This window comes from Cebus imitator, unplaced genomic scaffold, assembly GCF_001604975.1.
Source record: "Cebus imitator isolate Cc_AM_T3 unplaced genomic scaffold, Cebus_imitator-1.0 Scaffold42, whole genome shotgun sequence".
Lineage (NCBI taxonomy): Eukaryota > Metazoa > Chordata > Mammalia > Primates > Cebidae > Cebus > Cebus imitator.
In genome coordinates, this window is record NW_016107357.1 from 6526031 (window position 1) to 6543322 (window position 17292).

General features: G+C 48.3%; 1 protein-coding gene across 3 annotated transcripts in view; it reads right to left on the reverse strand.

The window, feature by feature from the left end:
* CAPN8 (calpain 8) overlaps window positions 1-17292 on the reverse strand; it is an 82876-nt gene that overhangs the window by 18658 nt on the left and 46926 nt on the right. For all 3 annotated transcript variants that reach the window (XR_001824465.2, XM_037737720.1, XM_017526385.2), the window contains exons 5-11: window positions 16434-16602; window positions 15305-15388; window positions 12704-12789; window positions 9874-9948; window positions 8965-9125; window positions 5683-5858; window positions 1971-1982 (exon numbers count right to left, since the gene is read on the reverse strand). Coding sequence is in view for 2 of the 3 variants with exons in the window: in XM_037737720.1 (XP_037593648.1) it covers window positions 1971-1982; window positions 5683-5858; window positions 8965-9125; window positions 9874-9948; window positions 12704-12789; window positions 15305-15388; window positions 16434-16602 (763 nt within the window). In the remaining variant the exon portion in view is untranslated. The remainder of the gene's footprint in view (window positions 1-1970; window positions 1983-5682; window positions 5859-8964; window positions 9126-9873; window positions 9949-12703; window positions 12790-15304; window positions 15389-16433; window positions 16603-17292) is intronic.

The window sequence follows — 17292 nt, forward strand, 5'->3', positions numbered from 1 at the left end:
AAAGAAGGAAGCAGATCACCTGCTCCCACTACCCTAGCCAGGACTCCACAAACAGCCTGGGCAGTCCGCACTGACCTCACCACCAGGGCGGCCACAGTCCTTGAGATTCTTCCTAAAAATGCTTACACTGTGGGCAGGAGAATGCTGGAGATGTGGCCAGAGAGGACATGCCTAAGGTCTGCATGTCATGTGTTAAAGGGCATTCTTGCCATCCCTGATGGTAGCAAGGAAAGGAGACAGGCCACTGGCAGGAGGAGGCACTCAGGAGACAGGGCACTTGGGAGAAGTGAAGGAGGGAAGCAACTCTAATTTGCTTTGGGTTGGGAAAGGGGCAAACTGAGTTCCAGCAAGAATCCAGGGGTGGATCAGTTTAGAGAAGTCCTGTTTGGGAGGCCAGGGTGGGAATTGGAGGACACTGAGGCATGATCTGGGTAAGACTGTCCTACCAGGCACCCCAAGTAAGCAAGTACCACAAGGTCCCTGGCCCCCACATCTGCCCTTGACATAACTCAGCTCAAAGAGACAGGATGGAGGTTGGGCAGGTTTAACTAAGGGTGGTTCTCAGTACGGGGTCAGGATCAGCAGGAGCACCCCAGTGTAACTTGTCAGAATGCAAATTCTCAGGCCCCACCCTAGACAGAAAGAATCAGAAACTCCAGGAGTGGGGCCCAAAAATCTATGCTTTAACAAGCCCTCTAGGGGATTCAGAAGCACATTCTAAGTTTGACAACTGTTGTCCTGAAGGCCCCCAGCACTTGCAGAGCACAGGATCTAGGGTGACATATTGAGGGCACTGTGAGCTGCTGCTGGAGAAAGCTCCAGTGTGTGGCACGTCACCTCTCACTCATATAAATAGGGTATTTCTGATGGGAACTACCATCACCCAGAGTTAACTCAGCTTTGGTTTTAATTATTTTCTATTAGTAATGAGGTAGGAGGTGGGATTCAACTCCCAGCAGGACGCTGGACCAGATGGAACATTAGCGGAAACAGGGAAGAGGTGAAAGCACCTCTCCATAAGACATACCCACCCCAGTGTGCCCTATCAGTTTACTGTTGCCATGGAAACATCCAGATGTTACTGCCCTTTTCCATGGCAACAACCTGACAACCCAAATGTTGACACTCTTTTTCTAGAAATTTCTGCATAATCTGCCCCCTAATTTGCATATAATTAAAAGTTGGTATGAATATGGCTGTGGAACTGCCTCTCAGTGGCTACTCTGGGCTCACTGGCTATGAGGTAGCCCTGTTCTGCAAGGACCTCTGCTGCTGCTGCTGTACACTGCCACTTCAATAAAAGTTGCTGTCAAATACCACTGGCTGGCCCTTGAATTTTTTCCTGGGTGAAGCCAAGAACCCTCCCAGGCTAAGCCCCAATTTGGGGGCTCACCTGTCCTGCATCAGTAAGAGGTATTTGCTCTAAATCAGTCACTTCCTTGTCTGTTCCCTCTGTAATCAGTAACATGCACTTGTGAGCCAAGAGCAGGTAGACCAGCAGTCTGCAGACTTGGACCAAGGCATACACTAGAGCTGATGAATTGGGCTTTGTTGGCACATGCTTCATGGCCAGCCAAGCTTGAAAACCCAGAAGAACTGGGGAAAAGCTGCAGCAGGGAGGACACACCTCTACATAATTAGTGCAACTGACTCCAGCTGGAGGAAGCCCGGTTAGAACACTGATTCTCAAGCCTGGCTGCCCACTGGAATCGCATTGTTCAGACCACCAGGGGCATGGGGGAAAAGGTCACCACTGTTCCTTCCATGAGGGCCTGACAGATGGAACTTGCGATGGTCCTCACCCACTCTCAGAGCTACCGGCCTACTTGTGTGGTTTGATTCATGACTGGATCATGTGAGAGCTGTGGAACAACCAGCTTCTATCACAGGAAAGATGGTGCTGGTTGCCCATCCTGAAGGCAGCCAAGCTATTTCTTACCAAAGGAAGAACTCTGTCAGTGCTCACATACCTCCTTGGGAACCTGTGGGGCAGAAGAAAAGAGCAGGTCACCTGAGAGCTCCAAGGTCCTCCTTTGGCTCCTTTTCTTCCCACCCCATGCCTTGCAAACAGACTGTGCAGTCCCGGGCCACTGAGGAAGATGTTTGTGCTAAAGTGAGAAACCAGTCAGCATTTCTGAAACCGGAACATAATTGACGAATGTCAAGGTCGCCTGTAAACAGGATCCTAGAAATCTGGTGGGGGCCCACCAGATTTCTAGGTTCTTCTTTCTTACTTTTCTAGTTATAGAATCTACCAAGATCTCAAATTCTTCAGGAGTAATAGCCTTGGGGTTTCAATGAGAGCTAATCTCTTCTTAGAGACTTCTGGACCTGGCGTCCCAGATCAAGAGCTTGACCAGATTGGGGGAATCTCACTCGACCTGAGCCATAGTTTATTCTGCCCTTGGCTATGGTAACATGGGCCGAGAACAGGCACGTGACCTAAGCTGAGCCCATCAGAGACTTACTTCTCTGGGATTTCTGAATTGGAACTAACAGAAGGGGCTTCTTTCTTAATGCCGGTGTTATTAGGGAATGAAGAAATCTGGACTAGCACAATGTCATCAGCACTAGAGAGGAGAGGTGGAGAGAAAGAATCCTGGCATCCTCCGAGTCCCGAGTCCCAAGCATCCATCTCCTTCCCTTGCTTTGGTCTCATGAGCTGGTACACACTTTTCACTAGTCCAGCTTGAGCTGGACTCTATTATATGCAGCTGGAAGTGTTGACTCCCACAAGACAGTAGCTCTCACATCCAGAGTTAGAGCCTCCCCATGCCTGGGGCTCCTATGCCAGGCTCAAGAAAAGGATTCAAACCCCCCACTTTGTCCCTTTCCATCCTTTGTCCCTTCCACATAGGCCCTTTTAGCCAGAAGACCAGGATAGCCATTGTTTGTGGTTTAAGTCTATGGCCAACTGCCCACAACTCTGAGAAATGACAATATTAGGGAAAATTTGGAGCCACTGGCAGGCTCACTTCAGGAGCCCTCACGTGTCATTGGCACCAGAGGTAGAAGAGTCCAAGGTCACGGCCGCTCCTCTAATTTTGAGTATAAAACCAAAATCACCCATGCAGAGGCCTCACAAGTATCTTCCTCTCGGCTCCCGGCCCCACAGCCTTTACACGCCCCTGGCAGGGGCTTTCCTCACCATGTTGGCCATCTTTCCATAAACCACTCGACCACCTCCGCTGCCATTAATATGCTCCAGATCCACCCTGCCAAGATCACATGGCAGGGACTGAGCCAGGCAGGTGGGGCCTCTTGGTGGTACAAATCCAGAGCAGCAAGGTAAGGGGGCAGGCCTTAGCCACTGCCCACGGGTGGATGGAAAGAAATGGTCATCTTTGAAATGCAGGATCCTGACTGCAAATGACAGGCTGACCCTGCAGGAGCTGTCATCACCACAGGAAGATAAAGGGGAGAGAGAGGAGGCCAGACAAGGAGGGCTCTTTAGCCTTTAGAGGAGCCTGACTGTTCTCAGTGAGTGGCAGTTTTTCAACTTCAACCCAAACTCCAATTAAAGCAAGAGGAGGGAGATACAGCAATAAGAATATGGCACCCACCCCTGCAACTCCAGCTACTCCCTATAAGCCCAGCTACTCCTGATACCCTCTCCGCCTGACTTTCAAGCTGCTTTCACTTATGGATGTCATGCTCTAAATTATATGCCTGTGGCCATATGAAGAAGGACCACAGATCACATACACTGGAATATTTTATAACCAACTGTAATTTGATGACTGAAAACTGATATGCTTTATATATTATTTATGAGTGCAAATGTCATGCCACACAAAGTTATTTCAGTCCTTTTGAAAGAATGCTTTGTTGGTCTGGTTATATAATGTAGGCCTGGCTGGGCCCAGTGGCTCATGCCTATAATCCCAGCACTTTGGGAGGCCAAGGCAGACAGATCACCTGAGGTCAGGAGTTTGAGACCAGCCTGGCCAGCAATGCAAAAATTAGCCAGACGTGGTGGCGCACACCTGTAATCCTAGCTACTCAAGAGGCTGAGGAAGGAGAATCGCTTGAACCGAGGAGATGGAGGTTTCAGTGAGCTGAAATCATACCACTGCACTCTAGCTTGGGGGACACAGTGAGACTCCATCTCAAAAAATAAAAAAAAAAAAAAAATAGTTGGACTAATGGATGAAGGACTGAGGAGCCCACTCAGTAGTCATGCCCACATACTATCAACTCTCCAAAACCACCACTTAACTTTCAAGCTCTCAAGAAATGTCCTCCTGGCTGGAATGCTCTCCCTTGAAATCCAGCTCATCTTTCAAAGTTCCCATCAAAATCTCCTCCTCCAGGAAGCTGAGGTGACCCCAACCCAACTGTGTCTGGTCCCCATTACAGCAAATCTGACTTTCTCTTTTGCCAGTTGACTGTGCATCTGACTTTCCACTTCAGATTGTGAGCACCTCGAGGACAGTATATTCCACCATGTCCTCAACTTTCAGCACAGCATCCGGCACATAACAGGTGCACATTAAAGTTTGTTGAATTCATATGCATATACTAAGTGCCAAATCAGATTTTTGGCTCTGCAAAGAGAGTCTGGCTTTGTGCTACTTAGATTCTAGGTGGAGATGAAAGACCTAAGCTGGAGTAGAATGGGAGCTTATTTATTTGCAATTCCTTTCACCTGCCATCAATTAGCAATTTTTTTCCAACACCCATTCTTCAGCATAAAATATACTCGCATGCTCGTGCATGTGCAGGCATACACACATACACCCTAAACTCTAGAGCCCTAAGTTCCAGAATATGAGAAATATATGGGGGGGGGGGGGTGGTTATGGATAGGATCTTGAAAATTGCACTATTTCCTTACTGGTTTCTTATTACAATATTTTTTACATACATTAATTTATACTGAGATATTGGGCCTCTAGCCAGCTCTTGGTCTTCCCGATTAGAATTGCATTTTTCCCAAGAAATTCTTTTAACAAAATTGGTTTAAAAACAACCACCATGAGCCCCTCTGGAATTTGTTATAAGGAGTCTTTGCCTGTATAAAAAAGTGAATTTCTATTTGTTTCTGGCTAGACTTGTTAAGACACAAAGGTCTTACTTTAACCTATCTGTGAAGCTGTTAAGTCTGCAGAGGGGTGGCTGCCAGGCAAACTGGCACATTGAGCCAGGGACTGCAGCGTGAGCCCAGAGCCGGCTGTGCTCCTGAGTCCAGAAACACCAGAACTGAAAGCAGGCACGTGGTTTCCATCACCCCAGCTCAGGCCCTGTGTGCTCCAAGTGTCTCAAGGCCTCCCAGGGAAGAGTTGTCTTTGGCTTCCATATCCAGCCTCCTTCCCTGATTCAGTGATGCCCCTCCTCCTCCTCGTGTCACCTCAAGTGCCTTATGCCCCCATGTTCTTGACTCTTGTCTCTGGGGAAGCCTGTACTTGGAAAAGAGTCTAATGAACATATGTACAGGCAAAGGTTAAGGTATTACACATCTCAGTGTTAACAGCAGAGACTTAAGCCATAGGAATGAATTTCTAATTGTGGAATTCAGGCCTCAGTAAGGCCATTGGAAGAGGTATATAGGGGAGCAAGAACACTTCTCGATTAGAAATACTAAAGCAATAGGAAAAATGTGCTGTGATGACTAGCCAAGATCAGATATCCAGCCCCAAAACATCAAGCATGTAATGAGGGACAAACCCAGCCCAGCAGTACCTGGTAGACGGCATAGCCGATGCTAAGCATGCCCTGTCCCATCCTCTTCTGTCGCCTGCGATTTTTCTGCATCAGACCCAACAACATGGTACAGCAGGGTTCACCGATGCTCTCCTCCTGGTCCTCATCCACTTCATCCAAATGGATTTTGAACTGGGGATTGGTCCAGTAAGTGGCTGGAAGTCACCCAGGTAGTGGTGGTTCCCCATGTAGCAGGTGAGGAGATGAAGAAGAATAAAGTAAAAGGAAGAACCTTGATCATCCTAATGAATGCGCGGCTCTGTCCAAACTCTGCCTAGTAGGCAGGGCTCAGAACGTGTTCTTTGCCAGGTGTTCAGGCATTTCCTCCCACCTCCCCTATGCATCCAGACACACACAGACAGATCCCATCGCCTTTGGAAATGTGTCCTTGTCCATTTGATCAACCAGGAGCCCAGAAGTGCTTGACTGATCACTTTTCTTTACAGTAGGATTAATATTCAGGATCCCCGATCCAAGGGCTACATTGGGCAGCACTGCCTCCAAGACTTCCTGGGGAAAGACTTAACATCACCTTGCTCTCAGCACTTGACCTGTGAAGGTAAACCCACCTTCTGGAGGAAGGAAGATCTCTGGGTAAAAAGCAGGTCCCCAGGACAGAAGAGGAGGAAGTCCCAGAAGAGACTAGCTACCAAGGAGGTCTCTGCCTGACACTATAAAGACACCTGCTCTTGCCTTCTGATTGACACCTGTTCTCCCTCTGAGAGGGCCCCAGCTGCAGAGCACAGCCTGCAGTACCCGAGAACTAATCTGCTGTCCATCACCCCAGGGGCCTCACAGGATGGCTTCAGTGTTGTAATCCACTGACGAGACACACTTCCTTCAAGAGAAAGTCATTTAATAATGCATGAGGAATTACAATTGGCAATTAAGAAGCAGTCCTGCTACACCACCTATGACTATTGAAAAAAAAACCCTTCATTTCAAAGATGGCTTTTAAAAAATCTCTCATAATAGTAACTACACAAGCCAAGACACAGAGAGGTCAAAACGATCATCCAAGGACACGCAGCAAGTCTATGGCAGAGTCCAGTGGCAGCGCATAATTGCAGAAGACATTCCTGACAGGTGTCTCCACACTAGGGCCTCAAGAATTTCAATAATGTTGTGTCTTGGAGGAAAAAAGAAGTGGAAGGGCGTGGGACTTTTTCTCACGTCCTTTGAAGGAGAGTCTCACTTGAAAAATTACAAGGCATTCACAGGTGACGAAGAGCCATTGATGGTCATTTGTCTTTACAGTAGGATTACTCACTCAATTCCACCCTCCCAGAATCCCCACTTCCAGTTTTTGTTTTTGTTTTAGGGCACACATGCATGGATTTTAAGGCCAGATATCTGTAGATTCCAGAGGAGACAGAAAAAAATCTGTAATCGCCTATATTTCCATCATTACCAAAGGGCAGGAACAATCCATCTCTTCCTGACAGCTACTTGGTGGCACAGATGGGATTGTGATTTGGTGCATGCAGATACCTTGGGTACCCCCTACAGTTCTGAGCTCCCAAAATGATCCATGCAAATTTCCTACACATTTTCTAAGAGCTTGCTAATGGTGAGCATATTTTAATTTCTCCCAAATGCAACATTACTGCAATCCCTACATTTTTTGTTTACTCCTTAACAGTACTGGAGGAAGAGAATGGGCCATAAAAAAAAATACATCCCATTTATATAATGCTACACAGTTCACAAAGTGCTTCTCTACACACTCTGTGTTCCAGTGCTCACTGTGACCCGGTAAGGTTGGGAGGTCGAACCCCATCTGGAGGATTAGGAAACTGAAGCTCAGAAGAGGGAAACGCCCTTCCCAGGGTCTCACAGATGTCAAATCAAGCAATGAGGGCAGGATGTGAACCCCCCTCCTTCCTCTCTGATCCGGACTCTGGTCACAGCTGCCTGAACTGAGATCTTTGGGTTGGATGGGCGATGGAAGAAGAGAGAACTTGTCAAGACCCAGCACTGTACCCAGGTGGGGTTTTACTCTAATGCTGCTTCCCCAGCAGTGAGCACAGCCCTGCAGTGAGCTCTGTCATGAGAAGTGACTGGCCCTGCCCCATATGCTTACAGTCTAAAGTCAATCAACACATCAATAGCAAACCAGGCAGGGAGCATGGGGAGCGGGAGGTGAAAAGTAGAGAGAGCAGGTTTTGCTTTTCTTCATTTCTCCTTAGAGATGTGGGGCAGTTTTCCCAAGTTTCTTCATCAGGTGCTGCCTCAGCTGATTCATCCTAGGAGGAGCCTACACAGGGACACATTAGTGATCTTCTTTGAGCCAGGAAAGCTTCCCACCTTTCATCAGATGAGGACCCGAAGTTAGTGCAGAGGCCATGCTTTGCGCCAGACTATCTCTACCAGGGACTGAGTCCCCGTGACATGCATGCCCTATGAGTGGCCATCACGGCCCATGCTGGCTTTGCTCCTCCACTGCCAACTTAGGCACAAACGCACAGTGAAACAGCAGATCTCATGGATGCAGTCTATTAGTCTATTGAAAAGGCAGATGTTGTCCCTGTGCTCCCCTAGCGCACCATCAGCCACTCTGTCCCAGGGCTCAGCGGGATGACTGTTAGCCAACTGGGTAGGGGGAGCAGGGAGGAAGGGGTGAAAGCCCAAGGGAAGAACAGGAGGCCTTAGCGTGAGGTGCCAAGAGTGGGGTTAGTGTGGTAAGCATGTCCTTAGGGCAGGGGGAGTGAAGCAGGGATGGTTTGAATACGCCGTTCAGGCCTCAGCTGAGCAGCTGCAGGGCTACCGCCCACCCTCGCAACCCTGGCCTCCAAGCCCCAGGGAGAAGCAGGGCCTCCGGAGGGTCCCAGGAGTCAAAGAACAAAGTCCAAAGGCTCCAAAGATGAACATATAGGGCCGGACACAGCGGCTTACAACTGTAATCCCAGAACATTGGGAGGCCAAGGTGAGTAGATTGCTTGAGCCTAGGAGTTCAAGACCAGCCTGGGCAACATGGTGAGATCCTGTCTCTACAAAAAAAATTTGTTTTAATTAGCCAGGCATGGTGGCATGTGCCTGTGGTCCCAGCTACTTAGGAGGCTGAGGTGGGAGGGTCACTTGAGCCCAGAAGGTGGAGGTTGCAGTGAGCAGAGATCGCACCACTATACTCCAACCTGGGCAACAGAGCAAGGCCCTATCTCAAAATAGACACATAAAATACCAACAAAAAAATATATAAAGTGACCCAGCTCAAGGAGGATAAGCCGGAGGAGGTTGGGCCAAGACAGCCGTTCACCTTACCTGGGTAGTTCTGGCAGCCCCCGGCTGTGGAGCCCCGGGTCCAGCGGCCATTGAACAGGACCAGGCTCCATTTGTGCACCTCCTCGCTGCTCAGAGAGTCCGGGGACAGGTTGCAGATCTCCAACCGAGAGAATTGCCTCAAGAAATCTGAAAATGACATCCTGGGGGCAAAGGCACCAGAGGGCTCTCTGTGAAGAGGGCTGGGCTGGAAAGGTGATTGAAGGCACACATACCTGGCACGGGAAGGAGCCATGGCACAGGCCCTAGGGACCGTGGGCTAGCTTGATCTTTTCTACAGCCCACTGATACAAATATGCAGAGACAACAGTCCACAGTCATCACTATTGCTAGCTTCTTGGTTCTTACAGGGAGCCCTCCTCACATATCTCACCAAGCAAGCAAAGCATCTGAACTGTAAACTGCAAAAGACCCCAGGAGGTCATCTGAACAAAGCCTCCACCTTTAGATTGGGTTCACCTTAAGCTCACAAGAGGTTTCTTTCTGTTTAATTCTGAGTGATGTCCAGCTAAGCCGTACCATATTCAAGGAATATCCTTATTATCTTCCTTAGCTCACTAGCAAAGAAAGTTATCCCATATTGATGGTGGGTTAATGTTAGCTTAAAGGGATAGAAACAGTGCTCTTGGTTCACTGGAAAGATAATAGAACTGAGAAAGACAGGCTGATAGCTAACCCAGGTTGAGGGCCCAGATATCATGAATTCAGTGCTTTAGACGTGCTGATATAGAGGTGGAATTATACCAGGACAAAAGGAGGAGAAGAATGAATTCACCATGGTCAGGAACCATGTCACCCTCCTGGAAGACCTAGAGACTGGCTGCATCCACATCAGAACTGAAAAGGGACCCATCACCAAGGGCACAGCACTTGAGCAGAAAACTTTCTCACCAGAATTCGCCATCCTCCACTTTCTTTTCCAGCTCTTCCTTCTGCCGGGGGTCTATGTGATTCCATTCTGGTGCACTGAGGGGCAAACAAGCAGAGGTGGTCACTCCTGAGAGGTTCTACACACAGGGCAAGCTGTTTACTGAAGCTAAGCTTCCCCTAAGAGCCAGAAACAGAATAGCAAAAGCACCGCAGGCAGAGAGAAAGGCAGGGTGCAAAGTGTGGGCGAGCACACTGCCTGGGGAAGGGACACAGACAGATCCGGGACACGGACTCCATGGGCACTAGCAGGGTGGCCTTGAACATGCGACATGAACATTATGACTGAAACATTATTTTTACTCTCTAGGCGAATGTCACATTTCTAATTAAGACTCCCAGGCCCCTGTTCCAGGAACGGGGAGGCCCAGGAGAGGACGTGGATGAGTTCTTGTCACAAGAAAGGCATGCCCTCAGTACCTATTAGTCACTTGTCCCTCTGGCTTATCCAGCAGTCTGGGTTGAATATACTGACAGAATCTAACCAGCTCTGGGTACACAGACATGGTTCACTTCCTCACACCTGCAAGAACGAGAATCCAGCCCAGTTTGACGGCAATTTCCCTGAAGTAACGTCACCCTGTAAGACCTCCTGCTGGTGGCCTTTCTAGGACAATATCCATGCACATTGTTCGAATTCCATCTCCAGCTTCCTGACCTTTACAAAGTTACGTTTTCCTGAAATATGTATGTGATGTCCAAGTAACAAAGCAGTATCAAGATCCATCTTTAAAAAAAAATGCTGCCCTGAATATCTTCAGCAAAACCTAAGCACCTTCTCTCCCCAGCATAAGAGCCGGGGCACACTCCAGCCCAGCCTCTCCCTCCAAGCTAGGCTTTAAGAACCCAGGATTCGGGCCGGGTGCGGTGGCTCAAGCCTGTAATCCCAGCACTTTGGGAGGCCGAGGCGGGTGGATCACGAGGTCAAGAGATCGAGACCATCCTGGTCAACACGGTGAAACCCCGTCTCTACTAAAAATACAAAAAATTAGCTGGGCATGGTGGCTCGTGCCTGTAATCCCAGCTACTCAGGAGGCTGAGGCAGGAGAATTGCCTGAACCCAGGAGGCGGAGGTTGCGGTGAGCCGAGATCGCGCCATTGCACTCCAGCCTGGGTAACAAGAGCGAAACTCCGTCTCAAAAAAAAAAGAACCCAGGATTCAGCAGGAGAGTTCCCAGGGCCTCTTCAATTCATTGAAACATTAGTTTGATTAAAACCACATCTCAGAATGTGCCTGTTATAAACAAAGATTAGGGCAGGAGTTGGAGAATTCTAGATCTGACCTATTATTCTAATTGTTTTTTTTTTTAACTTTTGGTTTTTTTTTTTTAAGTAAAATCTCACTAATCACTGGGCTGAGCTTAGGGGTGTCGCCTTAGAGATTCAGCATCCTCTTTCTCCAACAGCTGATATATATAAATATCCCAGGCTGTGTCTCCAGCTTGACAGTCACCACCTCCCACCTGCTAAAAAGCGGGTGCTCAGGCGAAGGAGAGAAAGTCAAACAAACCCTTTGAATAGCTCAGTAAATGGCTGCTGGTAAGAATGAAAAATCCTTCCTACAGGAGGCTCATGCGTGGCCCTAGAGACACGTGTTTCTTCATGACACAACCCTGAAGGGAGTTACTGCAGCTCTGTGCAGTCATGAGCGTCATGATGCTATGTTTAAATGTGGCAACGACCCCTTCGAAAGCCCTGGTGGCATCACAGAGTACCGACAGCACTCAAGGATTAAGAATGTATTGGAAGAGGCATTATTGTTACCATTTTCATTTCTGGTGGTTCTTTGTCCACAAGACTGGCTGCTGCTTCTTATTATTATTATTATTATTATTATTATTATATTATTATTTTGAGACGAAGTCTTGCTCTGTTACCTAGGCTGGAATGCAGTGGCACAATCTTGGCTCACTGCAACCTCCACCTCCCAGGTTCAAGCAATTTCCAGCTAATTTTGTACTTTTAGTAGAGACGGGGTTTCACCATGTTGGCCAGGCTGGTCTCGAACTCCTGACCTCAACTGATCCATCCACCTCAGCATCCCAAAGTGCTAGGATTACAGGTGTGAGCCACCATATCTGGCCGAGACTGGCTAATTCTAAGTCCTCCACAACACTAGCCTGCCTCCCCCGAGCCAGCTGTGCTCACTGGACAGAAACCACCCCATGCTTTCCATCCTCCTGCACCATGCGGACATGGATTCCAGGGCACAGCTGTCCTGGGACATCACCACCTCTGACCAGCTTCCCCTCATCAGCAGAGAGACCTGCCCGAGAGGAGTCTCTCCAGTCAATGATCAAACCTGCCCAGGGCATGAGCGAGCGCAGCTGCCTCATTCATCACTGCTGCCGGGGGCCTAAGGCTCCTAGGGTCAAATTTCATTTTCTCAGCATCCTTGTTTCTTCTTGGTGCTGAGGGGTTTGGCCTTTGTCAGAGTGTCCAGTGTTTGTGGAGTGGAAAGAAACAGACTGTGAATGATCGATTTGACCTTTGGACCAGCACAGTGTGGTGGGTAGAAAACACAAAAACCTTTCAGCACGAAGCAAAATTCGACAGAACTGCCAAACTTTCAAATGCCAAAGCAGAAAGCCAGAATAGAAGCCTACAGCCCAGTGGTTTTTATTTTGCTTTTCCCAGCCTGGATGCATGTAATACTCTTTTCTGAACACGCCATGTGATTTGCAGACAGGACGTGCTGCTGAACTCACTGTGACATCGATCTCATTACCGTGTGCTTTACACGACACCCTTCCGCAGAGGAAGATAGGATTGGAGAAGCGGGGAAAGAACCTACTCGTCGCTCCAGGCTCCTGACCACTCCACTTCACCCCATGGATTCCTGAGTCTGATCAGCTTCTCTGGACACCCCTGGAAATCCACCTGCAAATTCCATACACAGAAAAGTGGCTGAAGCACTGTGTTCCAGTTGCCTTGCACTTATGTCCGCACCTGAGAGGATCTGCATTAAAGTTTTCAAACGTCCCTAAAGGACCACATTTTTATTTTCCTTTAACGCATCTTTTCAGGCTTTGGCCAAGTGCTCTATTTTTCATAATTTGTTTGAATAAATGAAGAGTGAGTCTAGCCCCAAAACAGGTTTATGTCTGCTTTAACTCGGATTTAGATTTTTATAGTTGACTAAGATTGACTAAGCTCTTAATACATGAGATCTAAGGATAAAAAAAATGCCCTCCAAACAAACACCAAAGCACGGCAGTTAACATTTATTGAGCAGGCACTATAGACGAGGTCTTGTGCTAAGTGTTTAAGATGTGTTATTGCCTCACTTAACTCTCACGGCAATTCTAAGATACAGAGCTATCTTCATTTCATAGCACAAAAATCTGAGACTTAGAGAAGTTATGTTATCCATAATTATCTAGTTAGTAAGTGGTGAATGCAGGCGGGGAACGCAGGCAGTCTGTCTCCAAAGCCCATACCCCTAAATCCACATATACCACTTTCCCATATTTATTGAACACACAAGTATAAGGCCCTTGCACCCCTGCACAAACACTTACATTCACACATGCACACATGAACTGGGTAGACTGTTAGGTCTTCATTGCCTTCATTTCCTGTGTATTCCCCAACTTGCCTCGCCCAATGTTTACATATATATGTTCAATTCCCATTTATGAGATTAACTTCATTAAAGAGCATATTTGGGTCAGACGCAGTGGCTCAGGCCTGTAATCCCAGCACTTTGGGAGCCCAAGGTGGGCAGATTGAGAGGTCAGGAGATGGAGACCATCCTGGCCAACATGGTGAAACCCCATCTCTACTAAAAATACAAAAAAATTAGCTGGTTGTGGTGGCTCATGCCTGTAATCCCAGTTACTCGGAAAACTGAGGCAGGGGCAGTTTGAACCAGGGAGCTGAAGGTTGCATGCCACTGCACTCCAGGCTAACGACAGTGAGACTCTGTCTCAAAAAAAAATAGTATATTTATGAAACACAAACACCTGTTATGAACATCTATTTCATTTAACTCTATTGATTTATGTATTTATTTATGAGACAGGGCCTCTCTCTGCAGCTTAGGCGGGAGTGAAGCAGTGCAGTCACTGCAGGCTCAACCTTCCAGGCTCAAGCAATCCTCCCACCTCATCCTCCTATGTCGCTGGGTCTACAGGCATGCACTACCATACCTGGCCTATTTCACTTGAATAAAGAACAAGAGGTGGGACATTCATTGCATTTCACTTTCTGCCTTGGCCTTTGGGAAACCCAAAGCAAAATTAATTTCTCAATTATAGCACTGTCTTCAGCCTGGACTGATGTATTTTACCAGAGTTGTATGGTTTTATTGTGTCTGTTCTTTGAATGGTAAAATTGGGCAGGGTGGCTCACACCTGTAATTTCAGCACTTTGGGAGGCCAAGGCAGGAGGGCGGCTTGAGCCCAGGAGTTCAAGACCAGCCTGGGCAACATAGAGAGACTCTATCTCTACGAAAATTAAAAAATAAATAAATAATTAGCCAGACATGATGGCGCTTGCCTATAGTCCCAGCCACTCGGGAGGCTGAAGCAGGAGGATCACTTGAGCCTAGGAGGTCGAGGTGGCCATGTGCCAACATCATGTAACTGCAGTCCAGCCTGGGCAATGGAGCAAGACCCTGTCTCTAAATAAATAAATAATAAAATAAAAATAAAATAATTGTAATTCACCTAAAATCCTTTTTGAAAGCTGACACAATGCAGGAAATAAAAATAATGAATAGTATAGCCCATGTTTTCTCCATGGGTTGGAGAGTGAGGAATACTTGCATGTCCTTCCATTACTATACCCTACCCAAAAAGTTGTGACTACTGCCCCCTTTCCCTTTTTGGAATTCTGTGAGTTCCCACTGTTTTGCCCATACAAACATATTTTTTGGAATGTCTGCAGAATCTAACTGACAATCTCTACAGTTTTCCTGGCCTCATCTAAGAAGAGGGCTTGCATTTAGTTAGAACCTATTGAGCAAAAGCTCAGAGAGGTTATGTTGTCCATCTTCAGGTGAGGATGAGTCAGAAGAGCCCTTCTTTTTTTGTTGTTGTTTTTCCTTCTTTCGAAAAAAAATTTTTGTAGCGATGTCTTACTGTGTTGCCCAGGAATGGTCTTGAACTCCTGGCCTCAATTAATCTTCCCACCTCGGCCTCCCAAAGTACTGGGATTACGGGCATGAGCCACTGCACCTGGCCCGAAGAGCTGTTCGAATGAGCAAGAGCTAATGCACATCTGTGGTGTCAGGGGTTCTATGCCGGCAGAGAGTGTACCCCAACATGGTGGTGAAGCTCAAAAGCCAATTCCAAACCTTCTAGTATTAATCACCTCTTTCCTCCTGCCAAGATGGCTTGGATTCATGGAAATATTATCACGTTACCTTCCCCTTCCTCCTGCCCAATTTTACCTCTTCGACTCCAGTGACAGAGTACGCGTGACTCTTAACCAACTTCTGGCTGGTGATGGCTTCTGCTTCAGCTGCACTGGAGACCTGGGTAGAGGAGAAAGTCTACTCAGAGTGGCTGACCCTGACCTCTTAGGGGCTGTCCGGATGCTTTCCAAGGACATACTTCACAGCCACAGGGGGTGCAGGCATGGCAATGAACCTCAGGTAAATAGAGTCACCTCCATCCAGACTCCCTCTTTAATTAGGCCTGCAGTTCCAGGCCAGTGTGGGTGCCTGCCAAGCCTGGAAGACAAGTTACCAGCCTTCAAAATGCCACCAAGAAACTGGGAAGTCATTTATTCTCTGAGAGTGCCCCTGGCTGCCTGAAGAAGACTAATTCTCCACGCTGCCGGTTCTGGACGGGCCCCAGTCCTCCAAGGTTCTCCCTGAGCGGCTCCTTATGATCTTTCCCATTTCCCCAGCACCCCTCCCCCATGCCCCACACCATCCCTCCGCCAACAACACATGTCTCCTGCTGGGGTTTGCAGAGAGAGGAGAAAGGGAGAATCTTCTCACTTTGTGGTTTGCATTTCTAAAATCACCAGGTAAGGACAAGAGAGGAAGACAGAGCAGCCGGAGGGCAGCTGGCCACAGGAGCCTGACGTGGCGACAGGGCCTCAGGGCTGGGGGCCTCCAGCCTCTGGTTTCCACAGCCACCTTGGAAATGCACACAGCTCAGCCTCCTGTCCGGCCACAGCCTCTGGTTTCAGAACTTCTTCTCTTTTCTTCAGGGATCTCAAGATCCATCAGGTATCATCAGTCATCACATTTGTTTTCCAAAACCTCAAGGTTATTTAGCAAAAGGGAGGTAGCAAATGTGAGGCCGAGGACCCAGGGATCCTAGGCTATGTTCCTAGGGCCATTCCAGCAGTGCTGAAGGGCTCTAACAGCAGGAGGGAAATTGGGGCTCCTGCAATGCAACTAACCCTGTTTCCTACCCACTAGTTAGGTCTTCACCAGCCCCTACAGACCTAGACTCTGCTCTGACCCAAAGCCTTCCTAGGCCTCTCTCCCCTGTCTCATTCCTTCCCTACCATACAAGGGGTGGCAGTGGCAAGGAAAGAGGCAGCGCAGAAGCCACGTGGCTCACATCAATGGAGCAGCCCAGCAGAGACCCTGCACGGAGGGCCTTCCGGATGATCTGATACAGATTGGCCGGTGGCTTCTTCAGGTCATAAAACTCAGAGATGCCACCTGTGAAGTCCTCAAACCCCTCCACTGTGGAACCTCCAGCAAGAGCCTCATAACAACCATTGAGCCTATTGGAAAAAGAACACATGCACCATTAGCACCCTCAGTAAGGAGACATGGGGGTTGGGGACAGGGACAGTGCTAGGACGTACTGTGATCTGGGAGAGAAAGGAGGGCTCTTTGCCCAGTTTGCCTATGGGCCAGGAAGGTGCTGAGGCCACTGTTTCATGTGGCCAACTCAGTGCTTCACTTGGAACTGACCTTAGCCAACCTCTCTCCAGTCACCCACTCCTTTACAAAGCCAAGGACAACCCCTCCAGGACCGACCCCATCTGCTTGGGTTTCTGGGGCTGGGGGCACGTATGGGGAGGAGGAGAACTTTCCCTCAAGGCTGAAAGGGATCTACTGAGGCTTGCTGGGAAACAGGACTGGAAAGGAACTGGGTTTCAGAACAGGGTATCAATAAACAAAAGTAATTTTAAAAACCCCCAGGCCAGGCACGGTGGCTCACGCCTGTAATCCCAGCACTTTGGGAGGCCAAGGTGGGAGGATCATGAGGTCAAGAGATCGAGACCATCCTGGCCAACATGGTAAACCCCTTCTCTACTAAAAATACAAATATTAGCCCAGCATGATGGCATGATCCTGTAGTCCCAGCTACTCGGGAGGCTGAGGCAGGAGAATCGCTTGAACCTGGGAGGCAGAGGTTGCAGTGAGCTGAGATCGTACCACTGCACTCCAGCCTGGTGACAGAGTGA